This window comes from Gavialis gangeticus, unplaced genomic scaffold, assembly GCF_001723915.1.
Source record: "Gavialis gangeticus isolate Ggan-Ray unplaced genomic scaffold, GavGan_comp1, whole genome shotgun sequence".
Classification (NCBI taxonomy): domain Eukaryota; kingdom Metazoa; phylum Chordata; order Crocodylia; family Gavialidae; genus Gavialis; species Gavialis gangeticus.
The window spans coordinates 72,458,360-72,481,300 of record NW_017729024.1 but is presented as its reverse complement, the minus strand read 5'-3'; the positions used below and the strand labels follow the sequence as shown (position 1 = coordinate 72,481,300).

Here is a 22,941-nt window from a genome sequence, read left to right as displayed (position 1 = left end):
CTCCTTTCAAGGAGAATCCATTTTTAAAGTTTGCTGATCCATTTTTAAAGTTTGTTTGCAACCCTTTCATTTATACTTGTGTCCCACTTTTGGGTCACAATCCACAGGTTGAGAAACACTGCTCTAGTCAGCTGCTTTCTGAAGAGTTTGACTGAAGGATTTGATTTTCTAGAGGAAAGTTCTGCAGTACTATTAGAGCTGGGATGCACAAGTCAGCTGCTAGACACATCCCTCCCTATCTGTTCAGCTTCACAATCACTGAACTATGGACTAGGTCTTGATGTTGAACAGAGCCTCGCCATACGTTTTTCCCTGGAAGTTTTTCACTGCATTATTTGAACTGTGAAAAAGTGACCGTTCCTCCATAGGCCTCTGGATTCACAAACAAGATAACAAGGCATTGTAAATATCCTCACTTACCCAAGTTCTTTGTCTGGTCCAATTCTGACTTCCATTGTGGTCTGTGAGCCTTTGATTTCTTTTTCAAAGTGATTTTTTCAGCTCCTTAAATTCCGCAGCTCCTTTCTCTTACCAAGATCCGGTTTAATAAAAGTTTTCCTGGTCCTTTTGTTCTGTTCCTAATTTTCTTGTGTCTGTGAAATTACTAATATGTGAAAAGGATCCAAATTATGTCTAGTAGAGACCATATATCTGTTGCAACCTGTTCAGACTCAGTTTCCACAGTCTCTCTCTGTCTGGTCTTGGGAGGAGGCAAGCTGAAATCCTGTCCCACAATGCCCTCACAAAGGTGGCCTTTAAGAAAAATTCAGAATATGCTCTCATCTTTTACATATTTGTATAGCAGAGAGTGATGCACCCATAATAAAGTATATCAAGAAACTTAACTTGCAAGTGAAGTAGTAGTAAGAGAATGTAGAACACCACTGTCTCACAGTACTATTCACAAAAACACTTTAATTATTACAGTATTATAGAATTTTAAAACTACATATGTGAAAACATGCAGATATTATAGCATCAATGTATGACATAGTTTAACAAAATCCTGCCACGAAACTTTACTAAAGAAATAACCCTGGGCACAGCACAATAGTAAAATGCATGACTATTATTACAGCATATATAGATAGATAGATAGATCTATATCTATAGATAGATATATAGACTTCTGTACGATAGATAGATAGATAGATAGATAGATAGATAGATAGATAGATAGATAGATTATGGACATCAGATGTGATCTTAAATCATACTGTTACAGAATTCTTAATTCACGTAAAAGACTATCAGCAATCTGTGAGGTTGTTTATTTTTTTAATATTGCTTGTTTTATTGACACAGAAAACATCCTGCTATTCTCTGAATTTTCCTTGTAGCATTTTTTTGTCCAATTGACAGCACAGCAGTAGGTTCATAAATGTAGTGTAATCCCTGAGATGTTTTCTCATGGGAGTCAGATAGAATTGTCTTTTATTCTATAGCTGTTTCATCAATTGATTGATCCTTCAGAAAAAACAATTCCTCAGGATAATCTATACCATTCTGCTAACTGATCTCTGGAAACATGGGATGGCTAATATAGTGGGATATTTGATGATTTTTTTAACTCTCTGTAAATCAAGTTATACTTTAGAAGGGAGAAGCTGCAAAACCTGAACCTGAGTTAAGTTACTATATTTATTTTAATTACTTGACTATATTCTGTAACTCATGGCAAAATTTCTAATTAATTGTAGGAAATTCACCATAATTCACTTTCTTCTGATGGGAAGCAATTGGGTAAAAATTAAATTCAGCAGTATGTCTAATTATGCATATAAACTATTGCTATGGAACAGGCTGTATCCCTTTTATACCATACAAGTTATTTCTCAAAGGTAAAATACGAGATTTATTAGTGAAAGTCACATGCGGGGCAGAACACTTGGTAAGGATTATTCTAAGTTTAGTTCCCTACGATTTTTGGTTTCATTTTTTATTTTGTATGGATATGTATGTGTGCTTTTTCATTCTACTATTGACTTATGTACATTTTCATATTTTTGTAGCTCTGATAGCCATTGGACGATACAGCATGACAATAGAGACGGTGGATGTTGGGTGGTGTAAAGAAATCACAGACCACGGAGCCACCCAAATTGCACAAAGCAGCAAGTCTCTCAGATATTTAGGGCTGATGAGATGTGATAAGGTAAGTGGCTTCTGTGTGAAATGGTGTCTGCTCATGTGTATAGAGAATGTGTGAGAGAGGCACTCCTACTTTTTCTTGTAAAAGGTCTTTGTCTGACAGCATTGTAAAATGTCTTGCAGCATGCTGTATTCACATGTTTAAGACATTATCCAGTAAAAAGGAGAGCATGATACTCTCTTACTGACCTGGATTTTCAGAGTACATCTTGAAGGCTATTGAGTCTGAGGAGCTAACTTAAATTTCACAGAAACTATCCTTTTCTTCTTTGGGGTTTCATCATTCCTGGCAGTATATGACTGGTCTGCCATATCATTAATATGACAGTCTGTTTTGTCTTAAAAAAGAAGTACAGGTAAAGTAAAAATGTTACATTGTTCCTTTCAACACACAATGTTTTCTGTAGCTCCACACTTTGGATCACAAATCACCTTGGTGAAAATACATGAGCAGATAATATGTCTATCGAGATAATTTTAGAGATAATAATCCATGGAGAAATTAAATTTATGCATGGTTGAAAAATGCACTCACCTGAAGGAATTTTAAAACTGCCAATGAATAGTACTTTTTTCTCACTGAACATAAACTGTAAAGACTCTCTCCTTAAAAATATTCTAACTTGTAATTTTATAGTTATCTGAAGGGGTTGTATAGAAGATATGAACGTTCTTCTTAAATTTGGGTATAGGCAGGTTAACCTCATAGCATGTCAGCTGGGGGGCCTTTAGGAAAAAGAGATGTGGGATTAGTCTGTGTTAGAGCTAATGAGTTTTCACATCAGGAGGCCCTGACTCAACATTTCAGTTTGGGGTACCAGCCTGAAAAATAGGCACATTGGTCAGAGGGCGAATCGACAAAAATGCAAGAGCATTCATGGCTTAATTATCTTCAGGACCTCAATTAAAATGTATATTGCTGTATATAAATAATATATTCCTTATATCCATTTACAAATATTAATTTTGAAAGAATACAACAGACTGTTTCAGCTGTATTCAATTCTTATTTTTTAAACAGATTTTTTTTCCGTATTAGCCTCAATAAAATACTGTCAGGAATAATACTAATGATTCCTAGTTATCCAAAAACATTCTCTTCTTCTATGTTTATTTTTTTCTCCTCTTTTTAGCTCCATTTTCTAAAGAGAGCAAATAGGGAAATATAGTTAAAATATCTATGAACACAAAGAGTGCATGCGCTGTTCAACTCTGTAAAAATGCTCAAAAAATCAGCCTTTTATCATTTTAAACAGGTATTTGCCTAAAATACTTGGCCCTCTGTGTTGTGAAGCCTCAATACATACTCACAAAGGGCTGGTGAATATGGGCTGAGGTTCTCTGAACAGCCTAGAAGATAGTTTACCTGTGACCCCAAAGCACTCTACTTTCTACTGCCTGATATAAACCTGCTGTTCCATTGTCCCAACCGAGCTGGAAGAAAAGCACGTTGTAACCTGGCCCCAGCCCATTGCTGGGACCCCACCTCCTTCCCCTCATATAAAGGTTAAAGGATTACTGCTAGAAAATTATTGTTTCTTCATGTGTCTGTGTGCCATGTTTTCTGAGGCCACTTATACTCTGTAATCTTCCCAAGTCCACTAGTGGTTCTCTCAAGCCCACCGTGTTTTCACCTGTACTGGAAGCAATGTAGCCACATCTGTATGACACAACAAGTAAGTTACTTAGCCCTGCTGAATGATAGCCTCTCCCATCCTAACAGGGTAGGCCACAACTGCTTCCATTTCAAGATCAGTCGCGTGGACTACCCCAGTGTATTCGAATGGACTTAAGTCTATTTCCAACTCCAGTTCCTTACAGAAGTGAATCCCTGTGTGGAACTGAATACCTGCACTGGACACCTGAGGTGCTCCAGTTTACACCTATCCTCATCACCTCTCCATGGGGGTAAGCCATAATACTGGAGTAAAAGAAAAAGTCCTTCCAGTCGCATGGAAAAGCAATGAGTTGCATACTGCTTATTGTAGCTCATAATCTTTGGTCTTATTGTGATCTCTAATCTACTGATTAGGAAAGAGCAAGATATAAACACTATTCCCACACCCCACTGTCCACAAGCTTCACCCTGGCACCACTTCAACCCGGTTCCTGGGCAAGAATGCCTCTTAACCCCCTTTACCCTGAAGGAGAGAGGGGTTTTAAAGGAGTTATGACTTTTTTCCCTCTGCCAGTGAAACCAAAGCCCTCCTTCCCCTGAATAGAAGCTGCAGTGATCATATTCTCAGACAACTCTGTTAAGAGGACAGATTCCAGAGGCTTCCACACAGAGAGGAGATTCCCATGAGTCCTTGAAGCTTGAGATCTCTGAACTCAAATATCCATGATCTGCAGGGATTGTGTCTTTTACAACCTCCTATGAACCAAATTGCAGAGTTCCTGAACCTAATTGGATAAAATTCCTAATTGGATACAAGTGTTAAAAACCCATTTTTAACATACCACACCAGTGTTTTGAGTTCACTGGGACGTATTTCCCTTACGGAAGGCAGTGGGGGGGAAAAGTATTTCAGTTAGCAATACTGGTCACATATAGATGTTCAAAAAGCCAGGGGAGGAATCGATACATGGTTTTCTGTAAGCAGCCTAATTTAGATGAGGAGCAAACAAACTACACATTTGTCCTTGGGGATTGGTGGAGGGTGTGCAGGCAGCCTGTGCTGACTGAGGCTCACAGGTGGGGGGTGCTCCTGCATGCCTCCCACCATGCCCTATGGGCTCTCTGGGTTGCTGGAGATGACCAAGTGCCCAGGCCACCCCGGACTGGCTGCCAGGCATGGGCAACCAGGCCTCCAACCCCATGCCACCTCACCGCAGACCCTCTTTTGTGCCCTGCCCTGAGGCTTTGAGAAGATCCCCAGAGTGCACACACTCCTTCATGAACTACATGTGCATCCGTGTCACAGCCTGATTGAACCCCACTATGATGCCCCACTGCCCAAGCACACAGATATAGGAGTTTGTCACCCTGTACGACTATCAAAGGAAGGTGCCAGACATCATGCACAGTCATCTGGATGTGTTGTGGCAGCTGGTTGCCATGGGATACAGCTTCTTGCCCCCAAGCCAACAGCTGGCCGTCCTGCATGGGGCCATCTACTGTACTCTGTGCCCACCAGGCATCCTGGGCCAATGATTTCCAAGTGGCTGATGAGAACAAGGCCACCCATGGCACCATGGATGCCGGGGTGCTCTGGCACAACTTCCAGACCACTGAAGGTCCCCTGCCCCAGGACTCATTCTCTCTGTATGAGGTTCCTCACCTCATGACACTTGGCCAGCCTGGTGCCCACCTCATATGAAAAAACTGAGCCCAGGGGCTGCCCATCCTTGCCACAGCTGAGGCACTCCCTAGCAGTGGGACCCAGGCCAAGGGAGAGGTTGCAGGGAGTGGAAAACCTTCTTCCAGGCATCCCACCTGGTGGATGAATGAGCTGGGGCAGGTGGGCTCTGATGCTAATCACTGTCCCAGTGATGGCCTGGCCTGGCGTGTTGGTGGCCTGAGCTCTCCCCCTACCACTTCCGAGCATTCCTGAACTGTGCTGGGACTCCCCTGGAACTGCTTGGGGGGCCTGTGTACACAGGGTGACCATGAGGGCTAGGGGGATGCAGATTGGCTCAGGGAGGAAACCAGTATCTAGGACAGACCTGCTTTTGGGCCCTAGGCACCACTCCCCTTGCCCAGTGCCAACCGCCAGAGTAGGCCCTGCCAGGAGCCTTTCTGCTTTGCCATAGCACAGGTCACCGTCACATTCACACCACTTCTTCTGTCCCAGTCCACCTCCCATTCCTCCATCTCCCAGTCAGAGCATGGTGGGGGCCGTTTCCCTCTGCCCAGCAACCAGGGGTCCCTCACATAGGACTCCTGTTCCTGTCACCCCTGGGAAGACTCCCTGGAGGCAGGGCAGCAGCCTCACCTACCACCTCCAGTCTGGAAGGCTACAGGCTCTCTGTGGGAAGTAGCATTGGCGCCAATCAAGGACATCATAAATGGCCACAAAGTGTCTAGGACCCTATCCATAAATTGCCTCTGGAACTGGAATTCTGTCAGCTCCACAGGTTGCCTACTAAAACAGCAGGTGGCCATCTCAAGCCCCCATTCCTGCACCTCGGCAGCCCAGGTATAGGTATCCCCCAGGCTAAGCATGTTCCCTCTCCACATCTGGAGTCTTCCATGGTCTGCAGCAGTGCCTGTGGGGTCTCAGCATTCATGAGTGGATGAGGGTCCTGCTGTGAGGGGTTGGGTGGATGGATGGAAGGAATTCTGGGTGTTTCTAGGTGAAGGTCCCAGCATGTAGCTTTCCCTCTCACTCCAGCTGAATGTGGCACCTGCTCCATAGTTACTGGGGCTCCAGTGGCCCAGGCCACCCCCATGACCTTGAACTTTCCAGGGACTTCTATCAGATGCCCCATGACTGACAACACCCCACACCCTGACCTGGAAATTTCCAGTGTCCTGTACCTGCAACACCAAGGCAGCTGGCCACACCCCACATGTTTTCAGGGGCATCTGCCTGCTTGCTCCAGTTTGAATGCTCAGTTCCCTTCCCCCACCACCCCATACCACCCCAAGTATGTAGCTCCGAGCCAAAAAATCCTTTCAGTACACCAGATGCACACAGCCCAGGTACCTGCTAGTAGTGGCCAAACTGCAGAGGTCACAGTGTTGCCTCCATGCAGGCCCATTCTCAGTGTTCGGCCCCTGACCATTCTGACCTACCAGAGGCAAACTGCCTGCCCTGCTTCTCCTCTGGAACATGGGGATATCTATGTTGACGGCTGGGTCACAGGGTGCCTGGCTTTCTGAGATGTGTGTGGGTGCCAGGGTTGGGGTCCATGGGCCTGTGCTGAAGTGCAGGGGTTCTCCTGGTTTCAGCGTTGGGGTCTGCATGTATATTATAGGGTGTTTTATGACAGGGTGTTGGTGGTGCAGGGGCACAGCCTGGGGACTCAGGTACCTAGGTCCTAGGGCTTATGCAGGGGACACAGATGCCTCCATAACTGCTGCTAACTGTTGGTGGCTGATGTCTGGCTGGAGGTAAGAGGCAGGGCTCAGAAGAGGGGCTGTGTTTGATTGGCACTGGGACAGCCTGGTGCCAGGCCTGCTAGGCACTTGGTTGGAGTGGTCAAGTGCCAGCACACCTCTCCTCCCTCAAGGCAGGTTGGGATTCTGGAGGACAGTGATCTAACTTGAATCAATAGGGAAACAGGACAGCATTTTGATGCATTGGTATAACCTAAATCAATCTGAACTGAGTATACCTCACTCCAGGTCCATCTTAGACCACTGATGCCATTTTTAGGCTTTTCTTTGTGTACTGAATTTATGTATAGTCTTAGATCAATTTCCTCTCTTAGACCGGTCTATGTGTAATGTCTGTATGAGCTCAAAAAGGAAACACAGTTATAAAACTAGAAATAACGTTGTGCAACCTCAGTTATCCAGTTTCAGGGTGGGGTAAAAGTGGTTGTTTTTGAAGCTGACTCCACTTAACCGCCTATACTTTAGTGTTTGTTTGAGCCAGTTAAAGAAAACTCAGTGCGAGTTTCCTTTGATGAATTGGGTAACATTATGTACTTAGGAATGGTTCATAGGTTTACTTGACCTTGAGAATTAGATCTGACTCTGAATCACCTGATCCATTTTACATACATTTATGTTGTGGATTTAGTTAAAACACTTTGTACAGTCAAGGATCTTATAAGAGCAGTATGTTTATCCTGTCTTCAGCTGCTATAGACAATTGGCAATGCTGATTATGAAACAGGTGCAACTACACCATCAGGCAAACCATGTATATTACACAGTCTGTATTCCTATAATTAGAAGTTTATTTTTCACAGTTTCTTACAAAAAATGTACACTATCCTTGTGTTGACTGTGGGAAATGACTGAACAAGAAGGAGCACACATCTTCTTTGAGAAAGCTCCAGGGCAGATTGAAAAAACAATATTCACATTTAATAAAAAATGCATGCTGGGTAACCAGAACTTGATGAGAAATGACTTAGTGTTGCTTTGGCAAGCATAGTGGCAGTAGGAGTAGCACTGGAAACCATTTTGCTTTGGTTGGTGGAAAATTAGCAGCCTCAGGAGGAATAACTAAGTGTTCCTGAAATTTAAGTGTTGAAAGGCAATGCAGAATTGGCAACCATAAGATGCCAGCATCTTTTCCACAACAGTTTAATAGAGAAATTATAGAAAAAAAATCACTTCTTTCACTTTTCCTCCTCCAGTTTCATGCAGAACTAATTTTTTTTCCAACGGCTGCCAATGTCCGGCACATCATTGAAAGGAATTCTTGGAGGATGGAGACGGACTTATTTGCATTTTTGTCTGATTGGAATCCTTGTGATGATATTATTGAGAGCTTACAGTTAGGAAAAAGTGAAAAGATTTGCTCCTTATGTCCAGCCTTCTTCTTCCAAAATCTTGATTGTTATTATAATACTAGGTAGCTGCAGTATGTACCATCTTTTTAGGAATTGCTGTGCATTCAAGAAAAAAGCACTTAAACCTAAGTTACATAAGGAACATATAAATAGATTTTAAATGGTTACCACTAAAATACTCTTTATGACCAAATCTCCTTGGAATTTCTTTGATATGCAGTTGACATAAATTAGAATTACACAGGCGTCAAGGGTCCTCCCAGAAAAGATCAGAGAGGCTGCAGGGCTGGGTAAAGGCAGGCTCTGTTTGATTCCATTGATTATCTAACTGCCTTCAGGCAATGGGTCTCAGTAGAGGCAGAGTGTTATTGATCCACACCATGAAAATAATCAAATTAATTCATTTCTCATCATGCTGCCATTGCCATGACCTTTTTTTATCCATGTGTCTGCCTTCTGACATGCACAGCACAGGAGCAAAATATTCACTGCTTTAAAATAAATGTCATTATTTTCACAAGGCTCATGAGAAATGCCAGTTTTAACACCAAATCTTCATAATGAGAGAAGCTAAACTGGGGTTCTGTGTATTACATTGTAGCATTTTAAACCCTCGTTGTTTAAACACCAGAGTATCATTTTGTTAAATCAGTATGAGAATAAAGTTGAAGGTCAATAAGAAAACTTCAGATGTTTTGAAGAGTATAATATTCTAGCTCTTGATTTTTGCTTGGACAAAAAATTGTCAAGTTAATGAAATGGTATTCAACAGAAATATATATTTCAAGTAAAATAATTATAGGAAGGAGGCTACTGGTGGCATTAACAAGCTGATACAGACAAGTCTTGATAAGTTGGTAGATATTGAAAATAGAAATTTCTTCAGGTGTGGTAAGATAAAAGAGAATAGTGGAATTTGTTGGACGTGATTATAGTTTACCACATACAGGTCCAATTTTTAAAAGCACAAAAATTACTTGGGCATCTAGGGCTCCTGTAGACATGCAGTGAGGCTGTTCTCACAAGTTGTTAATCCAGTGCATTGGAGCAGATTTGACTGAGTCTGCTGGTGTGCAGAAATTAACATGCTCCAGCAGCCTTCAGCATCGCGTGTATCAGTGTCCCCATGATGAAAAATGGTGGCAAGGCACTTTAAACTAAAGCTTGTTCAATGAGCTTTAGCTTAAAGCACCCCACTGCCATTTTTCAGTATGGGGACACTGATACACATGACACCCGGGTGCTTTTAATTAGCACAGCTTGCTAATTAAAGTGTCACCCCCCCGCGCCCCTGAAGCACATCTATAAACGTCCCTAATTCCAATGTTCAAGCATAACTTTAGAATCTAAATGCCATTAACTGTCAATGAGAGAGAAGTTTCTAAGGGTACCTATACATGTGCTCAGGGGTTGATGATGGGGGAGCACATTTTAATTAGAGTTCTTGGAGAACCACTCTAATTAAAATTCTGCAGCGTCATATGTATTAAGCCCCCACACATTTAAAAATGGCTGTGGGATGCTTTAGTAAAAATTAAATGAGCTTTGGTAGAAATGCTGATTGAATAAGCTTTAGTAAAAATGCCCCAGCGGCCATTTTTAAACTTGCAGGAACAATGCTAGAGCTTTCAAATTAGAACTCAGAGCAGACCTGATTAATTGAGTCTGCTCTGATACGTTCTAATTAGAATGCATTAGAGCATATGTATAGGTACCCTAAGTGCCTAAGACCACATTCTCAAAGGCATTTAGGCATCTATAAAGGAGTTAGGCATCTAAATACCTTGAAGATCTAGGCCTAAGTGCCTATTGAAAATGGAACTAAGGCACCAAAGTCACTTACACACTTCTTAAAAAACCACCTCCCTACATCTTTTACTTTATGAGTAAAAATTCAATTACAAATAGGTGCAAAACAAGACAAATGCCTGAGGGGTGAAGAGTCTGCACAGAATTCATCATAACACCTCCTCCTCTTAGCTTTTCCATGGGCAGAGTGACTGAGAGGATCCAAAGAGTGTGCAGAGACCTAAAAAAGGTCTCTGTGCCACCCTCAAATAGTCCAGCAAGAGAAGAAATGGGTGAAGTCAAGAGATAGAAATTGAGTCCACACTTACAAGGCTCCAGCAATTAAAACTTACCATATAGGAGCAGAATTGGGTACAAAAACAATTCTGTCCCAGAGTCAGGAATTCTGTAGTGGACAGGCTGCATCATACCCTGTTCTGTGCCCTATGGGACCTAGTGAAAGAATCCATCCTCTCTTCTTCTGTAGAGTTTACCATGAGAACTACTTGGGCTTTAGGTATATAAATTAGAGGTGTACAAAACAGGCCATATTCTACTCAGATTTGGATTTGGCCCGAATCGGGGACAGTGATTCAATTTGTTGATTCAGATCGCTGTCCCAATTCGATTTGGCTGAATCCAAATCTAAAGAAGCAATGCTGGATTTGGCCATAGACACAGCTTTAAATGTTTTTTCTACATACCTCGAGGTACCAGGCATGCCTTATGACCACTGCAGTGGTCGGGCAGATGGAGCTTCCCACAGGAGTGCGGGGGGAGGGGGCCCAATGTGCTTGGCAGCAAATCTGGAAGTGGACCGGAAGTACTTCCGGGTCTGCTGCTGAGTGTGCAGGGCCCCCCCCCCCATGCCTACCCGGCTCAGTAATTGGCCTTGGGGGGACCCTGGGTGCCCCCCCAGAACCAGGAAGCACCAGTTGCCAAGCCGGGGGGAGGCAGGGGTGCCCCCAGCATGCTCCTTGGCAGACCCAGAAGTGGACTGGAGGTGCTTCTGGTCCACTTCCAGGTCTGCTGCTGAGCATGCTGGGGACACCTCGCCCCACGCTCTTGTGGGGCACTCCATCCGCCCCACCATCTCAGCATTCATGAGCCACCTGGGACCTTGAGGTATGTAGAATAAATATTTAAAGCTGTGCCTATGTCCGAATCCTCGAATCTTTCCGAATCTCTCTGAATTGATTCGGGGAGTTCTGATTCGATTTGGAGAGATTAAAGGGTCTCCTGATTTGATTCACATTTGGAGATTCGGCCACTGAATTGGGACGGATTTCCGCCAAATTAAATCAGCAACCAAAGCTTCGCACAGCCCTAATATACATGTAGGTGAATTTTACCCATATTTTGCAATCTATGTTGAAGATATAGTCTTCATCTACCTAAGTCCTAAATATATTAGGTCAGATTCTGCCTCCTGGCATGATCTCTCCACTGTTCTGGAAACAAAAAAGAGATCTTGCTAGAGAAGTGCCCAGCTTATCTGTCATCTTCGTATAGGGATCTTTCCTGAGCATGCAACAGCTAAGTTGGCTTTAAACCAGCTAAGAAATTCCCTTTGAAATTGTTGCCACCCAATATACATTTAAGTTTTACTCCATTATATCATGAAGCACAGGCCTAGCTAGCCCCAGAACCACAGAGTTACAGCAGGATCATTGCAACCCCAGCCCCAGTCCAGCCCCAGTCAATACTGGATGGGGCATAGAATCTGATCCATGTTCTACTCTTTCAATGGAACTTTGATATAGTGTCACAAGGAACTGTTAAACACAGAATTTTTATACCTCTTATAGCAGCTCCTTACATTCAGAGTCCAAATGTTATTTGTTCTTGCCTTGCCTACCTCTGGTATTTTGTGCTCCTGCATTCGATCCCACATCCTTTTTGAAGCAGTAGTAGATGGGAGAGGACTGTTGTTTCCCAGAGAAGCAATGGCAATATTTTAGTTCCCACTTATTTCCCCCCAAAAAATGAAAGCAGAAGGTGTATTTTCCCTCCTGGAGGAGGGAGGGAAAGGTGGAAGGAAGAGACTCCTTAGTACAGTGATTATCAACAAGGATGCCACAGAACGCCATGCAAGGTTAACACTGATAGGTGTGCAAATAGAATTCACAAAGTAACCAGAGAATTCTACCAGGAATCCAAAGTGTTAAAAATGTTCTAACCTGTTGTGGTCTTTGGCATGGAAGAATTGCTCTATTATTTTTCTATAATAAAAAAAATAGTGAAAACTAAGGGTTGGCATTTTCTGAGGGTTGCTTTCAGTCTAACAAGGGGTGTCATCAGTATAACAGGGTTGAGAACCACTGTCTTAACCCCAGAGAGGAGAGGCCTGGGCCCTGTGTGCTCTTGTTTTCTTGCTGCACAGAATACTGCTTCAGATAGTATTGGTGAACGCCTACCACAGTGGTTGTCTTTCATTCAACAGCATGTATAGATGATTCCATGCTTATCTGAGCTATTATACCAAGGTGTCTGCAGACTCAGACAGACATTGCTGCATTGGCTAGACTCAGTTCACCCCATGTGAGTTGGACACTTAAAACCATCAGTTAGGGGAGCTTTACACTCCATTTCCACTAGCATATAATTATATAAAAGGTAAATAAGATACAAAATCTGCAGCTCTCAAGTTAATTTTCCCCAACACAATCCTTTAAGTTTGTTCCTGTAACAAGCTCCTTGATAAATAAGTTTAGTCTAGTAGTAAACAATTCCCAAAATATTTCAAATTGAGGACAATCAGACAAATGAGATAACATTTTGTAGATTAAAACTTTCATTGCTGGAACTCATTTTAAGTGATTTTCTTCCAGTTCTTCAGTCTGCTTTACACTGTTCCAAACAAGCTTTAGCTAATTGCAATCTGAACTCTTCACCTTTCTTGGAAAACTCTTGAATAATGTCTAGGAAACAATGAATAAATGCTATGTCAGTTTTCCTGACTGACAGCTTGGTTAGCGGGACAATCTGTCAAAATAATCTTCAGTTACTGGCTTCAGGTTTCCTAACATATTCTTATAACTCAGGAGCCTGCCGAGTCTTGTAGTGGTGTTTACGTGGTTATCAGCAATGCCACAGTTAAAATGCAGGAAACAATTCTTGGACAAATACAACATTGAGAAACTTGGATGCCTGGTAATAATGACAGAATTCAGCACTTCAAATCATGGTTGACTCTGAAATGAGGTGAAATTAACAGGCTTGGCATGGAACTGATGTATCAGCTTCTGTTACTGAATTCACCATGACTTGTGTCCCTTGCTATCTCTTTTCAGGATCTTTTTTTAATTTTAAAAAATTGAGGCTTCTTTTCAGTAGCAAATCTTCATGATATACTGTAACTTACTCCAGAGAACCTTCTTCGATCAATTGCAAAAATATATGTGTTATCATACTTTGAGATTTTAGGTCTCACAAGTCGTCAGTCTATACAACAGCCAAAAAAGCTATTAAAACATTGTCATTGCATTGTAAAGCATTGTACTTATAGAGAAAAAGGAAGATCAAGATGAGCCTAAAACTTAAAATGGTTGGCTTTAAAACCACATATGCTTCCAAAATCAGTAGGTGTGTTGAGAAGTTATATATAATTTACCATTCTATTCCTTTATTAGGTTTTTATATAAGAGCATTTAAAAGTTATGCCGTATTTGAACTGCAGATACTTTGAAAATTATCACTATTTGATGAACACATTTGACAATTCAGAACAGAAAAGATTTTCCCCTATTATACAAAGTAGTAAGTATGGTTGGCAACATTTTTCACCCTGTTCTCCCTGGGCTTCTGATCTATTTTAATTTGTACAGATAACTTTTAAAATTAGGTGAGTAAAAGGGATATAAAATATAAGGCACAAGTAGTAGGCCTTCACATTTTCAAATGTGCTAATAAACATTAACCAGGAATACTTCACAATCCCTGACAAATTTCTGCCATTTTTCTTTAAAAAGAAAAAAAAAAGATAGTTCATTTTGAGACTTGAAATTATGCTTTTGTGGTTTTGAAAAGAACTACAAATCTAATCTTTCTCCCATTTGGAAAAAAAAACAGTCTGCAGCATTTATTTTCCCTTCAGATCACTGTAATTTGTTCAAATGACATTGCAGCATATTTTAAAAGATTCTCTGTATTTTTGAAGTTATGTATGTAATGCAGGAGCTGCCATTGATATATCCGTTTGTGAATAATGAAGATAGCTAATACATAAGACCATGAATCCTGTTAGAATGAAATTACAGCAATCCTCACACCTGCATATAAAAGGGCCTCTTTTAAAGTATTTATTTTACTTTTTTTTATTTCCAATAGGAGTTTCTTAAAGGATACTAAAATAAATGCTTCCTTTTCAGCTAACTGGAGTAATGTGCCCATTAAGTGCATGATTGAAAGCATCTGCTAAAATCTATATGATTTAGCATAATTTTACTCTTTTTTGTTACTTAGTTTAACTACTACATTTCCAAAACGTCCACAGCCTCTAGCCTGCAAAATTCAGCAATATAACTGTAAGGATAAATTAAGAATCAGCCCTCCAAGCTTTCACTTCAGCTTTTGCTTACATTAGTTTTGCTTTCTTTTAGTAAGAGCCAGGGGCCTGATCCAGTTCTCATTTTTCTTGCTAGAAAGACAACCCTTACATCAAGATAATTGCGTGTAAGAACAAGAAGCGTGTTAAGGATCAGGCCACTGCTGAGCTAAAAGCCAATATGAAGTAGCCAGTACTATGTTACAATAGGATGTAACTGGAAAGAAAATCTAGAATGCCTGTCAGTCACCACTCTAGTAACAGCAAAGTTTCAACAGTAATTTTTCTGTTAACTTTAAAATTCTACCAATTTACTAAATATTAAAATCAAACAAGAAGCAAAATGCTCAATATTACTGTACTGACCTGAAAAATCAAGAGGTGGGATCACAGTCAGTCCTGTAAAAGTAACTGCCACTAGATCATTGGGCAGTCAGCACTTATGAAATACAAATGTTATAAATAAAGACGAAACAAACCTTGAAGTTATTTATTTGAATTAACATTGAGAAATTGTAATAAATTGAAACTATATGTTTACATGTGTTGCACATTTTGACAATTTTGTCAAAATAAATGAAACCAAGTCCAAAAAAACCTGTAGAAAGTCTTCACAGACATGCTAGCAAAAGTGTAGCTTGCTTAATAATCCTGCAGAGCTGAGAATGAAATGTCTTTTTCATTCATGAGACTCACATGCTCATGTGTTGTAGGAGATGTTGGTAATACTGGTTAGCACAGCAAGGCCTCAGATTTTGGCTCTTCAGGGACTATGTATACTCACAGAAACCTAAAATTTGATTATATTATTAATTAGCAAAAATACTTTTGTCTCCAAAAGACCACAGTAATTGTGCAGAGATTAGGAGTTTAAGGCAATAGCATCCACATGCATGAGCAATTCCACAACAAAGCCTTCATTCCTGCAGGGCTGTACTTCTCTGTATAAGCTTAAACAAACAGATTAAAGGGGGGAATATACACCAGAAGTAAACTTGCTACATTTTCTGAAACTGCAAATTGTGCTGGGGATAAACACTAGGGGATTTGCTTATTTCCTTTGTTTCTTTTTAAAGCACAAACAGACTACACCTGTTTTTATGTACGTTTAATCTTTCTCCCTTCTTTTGCTGTCCCAAATATAACTGAGAAATAAATTGCTAGGGTCTTTGCCAGACATGATTAAGTGGTCTGAATGTCATGATAATGGTCCTACATCAATATTTTGAAGGAGACTGGACTTGTCAATTGCATTAATTATCAGTCCACAAATATAATGACTTTTTTTTTTAAGGAACTCCGTCAGTTAACCCAAAATGCATTCATTGTGTAAGCCACGAGGGAATTTGTTTAGATTGTAAAATGCTGAACTAGTACAGGGAGTGCTATTATTTTATAAAAGTAGTCCTAAACAAAGGTTCTGCCCCTGGGCACTAGGGCAGTCATTTAAAATCTGTGGAACATATCTGCCTTAACTGATCAAGTGCACTTCACACAAAACGATTCCAGAAATCTTTCATTTTGTTATGGCTACAGGCAAGAGTTATAATTGGGCCACCTGAGAATATTATTCATTCAACTATTAGTTGGGGGAAAAAATCAAGCAATTGTTGTTAAGCATACTTTTATAAAATATTGAATTGAAGAAATAATAAACTAAGTCCTAGAGAAGAGAGACATAGAGTATATAAACCTGACTTCTCTATAACACCATTCATTCCAAAACCTAGATTCACCGTTAAAGCATTGCACAAAGCCAAGTCGTGATTTTAAAACTAAAATTCTTCCTCTACCCTCACTGTGGACACGTGGTATATTTCTTCCCACTGTATACCACATACTATGCCTTCTATGCACACAGCATGGAAAAGTGAGCTTCCATACTATGCCGCTCTGAATCTGCACAGAAAAATGGCACATATTTCAACACACCATAACTTATTGAGGAACCCCGCATTTTAAACAGTTTGGCTGAAGAACCCTTTTGAAGTCAACTGATTGCAATGCATAGAATAGTGATCCCTGAAATGAACACATTTTCTTTTTTTGTTTGTTTATGATATCATGAAAAATACTTCATAATGTGGAGAAATACGACTTAGACATTTTTATGCACCTGTGTTGAAAAACAACAAAATAATAAATTTTATGCAAGTAAATATGAAACACTTCTAAGTAATTGTTGCCCAGTAGGTTATGTGGCTAATATATATATCATTCTGAGGTTCAAACACCAATACAACTGCTACACCAGGGCCTTCTGAGTGAACCCTTGGAAGGTAGTGCAATCTCTCTTTCTCTGTCGCAGTACACATTTTAGGGCCCCTTTTCTTGATATAAAAGGTACAGAGGAGTGTTGGCAGTAACTTCTCTAAAATTTGACACATGAATTAATCGGTAACTTAAAAACTCTGCTTGTCTAGAGAAAGATGACACCAAACACTTATAAAAGTCATCAATATCTCTGTCACTATCACCACTTCATTTGCAAATGAAGCTTTCCATCTAATTGAAGATTAATCTTATTAGATTCATTGATTCTATTGCAGAGGTAGCTCTATTTTCTCTTGTAAATATGGCTATATCAGGTGAGGAAAACAAAGGCGTGGGAGAAAACCATAGATACAGTTCCAAAACAATTCCTTGATTTAAAAGTAAAAAAACCCCAGAAACAAAAAAAACAGGACTAAAATCTCCATGGATTGTCCTGACATAGAACTTTAAAATCTCTCTGGATTCCTGTTGTAAAGGGCTGTCATAGGCCTTTAGAAGACCAAAACCTCCTGAAAATTACTGAATTACTAGTAAAATCCTCAATTTGGATTTGAAACCTGAGAAGGGGATTTTTTTCTGAGTTAATTGTTGATTTCTAAGTTATTTCATGCTTTTAACCCCTCCCTTCAGCTGTCAATGGCATCACTAAATAGTATATGTAAGCAGTATATCTGGATAATTGCTAAGCAGTATACCTGGGCAAATATTCTTCTGCCAATGCTGTTTTACTCACTGAAAAAATGTAGTTTCAATCACCACAAAGCTACTTGAAACTTTGACCCAAATTCATCAAATATTTTCATCTAGAAAAAACTTTGGGGCAGCTGGATTCTAGCATATGTGATCATCATTCCTGGTAATTTACTGAATACTCTGGTAGTTAGGGTACACATTCCATTTACATACCTCCTCTGCCTGAAAGAAATCTGAAACCATGTCAACTAACCTCCCAAGTGCATGCCCAAATCATAGATTCATAGAAACTAGGGTCATAGTTTCTAGGGTCGGAAGGGACCTGAACAGATCATCAAATCCGACCCCCTGCCCTGGGCAGGAACAAGTGCTGGTGTCATTATATCCCGGCCAGATATCTATCCAACCTCTTTTTGAAGACCCCCAAGGTAGGGGAGAGCCCCAACTCCCTTGGGAGCCCATTCCAGAGCCTGACAGCCCTAACCGTAAAGTAATGTCTCCTGATATCAAGCCTGAACCTACTGTCAATCAATTTGTGGCCATTATTCGTTGTTATCCCAGGTGGTGCTTAGGGGAACAGAGCCTCACCTATTTTCTGCTGGTCCCCCCCCGGTGAGTTTATAGAAGGCCACCAGATCCCCTCTCAGTCTTCTCTTGTGGAGCCTGAATAGATTCAGGCCCTTTGGTCTATCTTTGTAGGGCCTGGCCTGCTGCCCATTAATCATGCAAGTGGCCCTCCTCTGGACCCTCCTTCACATCCCTCTTGAAGTGTGGCACCCAGAACTGGACACAGTACTTCAACTGTGGTCTGACCATCACCGCATAGAGAGGAAGGATCACCTCCTTGGACCTGCTCGTGATGGATCTGTAGATGCACAACAAGGTGTGGTTAGCCTTACTGACCGCTTCCTTGCATTGGTGGCTCATGTCCATCCAGGAGTCAACAATGACTCCAAGATCCCTTTCAGCTACTGTGTTGTTGAGAAGGGTGTTCCCCAGCCTGTAGGTATGTTGCAGGTTCCTCCTCCCTAGATGCAGCACCTTGCACTTGTCTGCATTGAAGTCCATTCCGTTCTCATCTGCCCACTTCTGTAACCTGTCTAGATCTAGTTGGATTCTGTCCCTCCCCTCCAGTGTGCCCACTACTCCTCACATCTTTGTGTCATCAGTGAATTTGGACAGCATGCTTTCCACGCCCACCTCCAAGTTGCTGATAAAGATGTTGAATAGCACAGGCTGAGGACTGAGCCCTGGGGAACTCCACTGCCTACATCCATCCAAGTCGAAAACAACCTGTCCACCACCACTCTCTGGGTGCAACCATCGAGCCAATTTGCCACACATCTGACTGTGTAGGCATCAATGCTGCAGTCGCCTAGTTTTTTTGTGAGAATGGGGTGAGAAGCCATGTTAAGGCCTTCTTGAAGTCCAGGTAGACGACATCCACCTCAATGCCCGCATCCAAGGACTTTGTGACCTACTTGTGAAAGGAAACAAGGTTAGTCAGGCAGGATCTTCCCACAATGAACCCGTGTTGTTTGTCTCTGAGCATTACCTCCCGTGCTGGGCCCCTGCAGATGTGCTCCTTGATAATTTTCTCAAAAGTCTTCCCAAAGACTGAGGTGAGACTAACTGGCCTATAGTAACCCAGGTCCTCCTTCTCCCCTTCTAGTAAATGGGGACCACATTGGCCCTTTTCTAGTCCTCTGGGACCTGGCCAGAGCACCATGAGCACTCATACAGCCATGCCAGGGGCCCTGCTATGACCTCCGCCAATTCCCTCAGTACCCTCAGACGAAGAGTATCCAAACCTGCTGATTTAAACACACCCAGCCCCTCCAAGAGTTCCCTAATTAGATCATCCCTCACCCTAGGCATGGCATCATGTCCCCTGAGCCTATCCATAATCCTAGTGGGGCAGTTGTTGAAGGAAAAGAACTTGTTGAAGAGATCAGGTTTTTCTTTGCTGCAGTCACCAGATTGCCAAGCCTGTCCTGTAGGGGCCCCATATTACCTGGTGTCTTCTCCTTACTCCCTCTGTATTTAAAAAAGGACTTTTCATAGAAGTAGGGTCGGAACTTTTTGTTACCTTTAATTCTGGTTGCCTAGTTCCATCTCTGCCTTGTTCTTTCTAACCACCTCCCTGCAATCACAAGCAATGGAGGTGTAATCCTCCTTGGTGATAGCCCCTTGCTTCCACTGATTATATGCCACCTTCTTTGCCCTTAGGCCCTCCTGGATGCTTTTACTGAGCCAAGGGGGCTTTTTAGCACTCTTGCCCCCTTTGGTTTGCATTGGGACTGACTCCCTCTGAGCTTGGAGGATCATGTCCTTAAGGAACAACCACCTGTCCTGGACTCCCATCTCATTGAGGCTCCAACTCTCCAATTTCTCTCTTACTAATCTCCTTAGCTTATTGAAGTTGGACCTCCTGAAGTCAAGGACTTTTGCCTTACTGATTGCTTTCACCACCCTGCGCCAGATAGTAGATTCCAGCAGACGATGGTCACTAATGCCTAGGTAGTCGAGCACCCACAGATCCCTCACCAGGTCATTGCCTGTGGCAAGGACCAAGTCCAGCAAGGCATTTCCTCCGGTGGGATTGTGTACCTCCTGGGTTAGGTGGAGGTCCTGTATGCAGGCTAAAAACTTACGTGATTGTTCAGACCTGGCTGACTGATCCTCCCAGCAGATTTCTGGGTAGTTTAGGTCACCCATGACAACCATATCTCTTGTCCTTACAGTCTCCATGAGCTGACCTGAAAATTCCAGGTCCAGCTCATCCCCCTGGTGAGGCAGTCTGTAGTAGACACCCACTATCAAGTCCCTTTCCCAAGAACCCCTTGCATTCTAACTCAGAGCACTTCAGTTTTTCCCTCTTCTGAACCCATCCTAATCATCGAGCATGTGTACTGCTCTTTAACATGGAGTGCTACACCCCTCCCCCCCACTTTTTTCCCTACTGCATCCTATACAACCTATAGCCCTCAATGTCTGCTGCCCAGTCCTGGGTAGAATCCCACCAGGTTTCTGTAAACCTAACCAGGTCTTGGCTTTTGCTAGCTAGCAGGAGGGCAAGTTCCTTCTGCTTATTCTCCATACTTCTAGCATTTGTGTCGAGGCAGTTGAGACCTCCTGTGGGTGTTCATGCTGCCCTCTTGTTCCCAAGCTTGCCCAGGCCCTTGTCACTTACCTCGGTGGTTCCTGCTCACATCACCTAGCTTGACGTTGAAGTGTCCTGCTGCAGTGTAGGAGTGTGTCTGCTGTCCACCCCCTCTTCCTCAGTATTCTCCTGCCATGACTAATAGGATGGAACAAATGAAAAGGTGTTATTCCCTGAAGAGTAAGTTGAGATAAGGCAGACCACCCAGATAGCTGCTTTAACAGTAGAAGTCTTTATTTTTCAGAAAACAGAAGTATCTCCTTGCTAACTGTCTAATTAGTAGGAGGTGGTGGGTTCACCGCTTCAGTCAATTAGCAGCTCTCAGCTGCTTAACCCAAAGTTGGCAGGAGGGCTGGCTCCATCAGTTATGCAGGGCTCTTGCCCTGCATTGTGTCCCTGAGGCTCTGTCTCTCTGGCGATGCCAGTCACTTCCCCAGGCACAACCTTTCGTACTTTTCTTCTGGGATCTGAACAACCGGACTGCTATTCCCTGTGCCCCTGAAGGAACTCTGACAATCCCTGGGGTACTAATACTGCACCACTGCTTTGATTGTCCCTCACTGATTTCAGCCAGGAGCCCATAGGTCATTGCTCCCAACCGCCCTGAGCCCCGACTGGCTACGGTTTGTCCTGGAGGTAAGTGCCACTCCTGCTTTCTCTCAGTCTCATCAGTGAAGGGTCATTTGCATCCTCTTGCACTCCTGATGCCAACCGCTCCTCTGCTTCTTGGATCTTCTAGTGCCCAGAGGGCAATCTCTGTTCCTACTTCCCCACCTTTTATGTCCAGTGGTGGTGATTAGACCTTACCTGCTCCCAGTGTGCATGCCTCCACCCGTGTCTTAGTTTCACCCACAGTTTCACCCTTAGTAACAGGGACTCGGCTAAAGCCCCGTTGCGTGCACCTCTGCATCTCCATTCCCCAACTAACCTAGTTTAAAGCTCACCATATGAGAAGTTTAAACCTAGTTTAAAACTCGCCAACCTGGGAGAGAGAACACACTTACCTTCTGGGGAGAGATGTAGCCCATCCCTCCCTAGCATGTCTCCTGTACGGAAGTGTGGGTTGTGGTCGAAGAATCCGAAGCCCGCCCAGTAACACCAGCTCTGAAGCCACCGGTTAACCTCTCTGATGCAGGCCTCATGGCACCATCCACGTCTGCTCACAGGGGTCAGAAGGGACCTCAACAAATCATCAAGCACAGCTCCACCAGGGGGACGCCTTGTTGGACCTGGTGCTGGCCATGGGTGATGACCTGGTGAGGGGGCTGCGGGACCTGGACGACAGCGATCATCGCCTGCTGGAATTCTCCATCCAGCGCAAGGTGGCAAAGGCATGCAGTAAGGCAGTGGCCCTAGATTTTAGGAGGGCAAACTTCAACGAGCTAAGGAGGATAGTTGGAGAAGCACTGAGGTCCCAGAGGGGAGGGGAGCCAGGTGTCCAAGAAGAGTGGTCGCTCCTTAATGAGACGATCCTCCAAGCCCAAAGGAAGGTAATCCCAATGAGGATCAAAGGGAGCAGGAGAGCACACAAGCCTCCATGGCTCACCAAAAGCATCTGGGAATATCTCCTTGCTAAAAAGGAGGCTTACACCCAATGGAAAGAAGGGGTCATCACCAGGGAGGGCTATTCTGCAGTTGCTCGGGGATGTAGGGGGGTAGTTAGGAAGGCCAAGGCAGAGATGGAACTGGGACTAGCTTCCCAGATTAAGGACAATAAGTCCTTTTTTAAATACATAGGAGGTAAAAAGAAGGTCCCAGGTAATGTGGGGCCCTTGCAAGACGCGTTGCGAAATTTGGTCGTCACACCAGATGACAAAGCTAACATATTTAACTATTTCTTTGCCTCCGTCTTCCTAAGTAGGGACCAGAACAGCCAACTCCCTGCTGGGCCCCCCTTGGGCCCTGGGGGTGGCAC

General features: G+C 42.7%; 1 protein-coding gene across 1 annotated transcript in view; it reads left to right on the top strand.

The window, feature by feature from the left end:
- Positions 1–22,941, top strand: part of FBXL17 (F-box and leucine rich repeat protein 17) — a gene marked incomplete at its 5' end in the record, with an annotated part of 605,411 nt that overhangs the window by 564,809 nt on the left and 17,661 nt on the right. Inside the window, one exon of the mRNA XM_019518219.1 lies at positions 2,013–2,155. Coding sequence (XP_019373764.1) covers positions 2,013–2,155 — 143 coding nt within the window. The remainder of the gene's footprint in view (positions 1–2,012; positions 2,156–22,941) is intronic.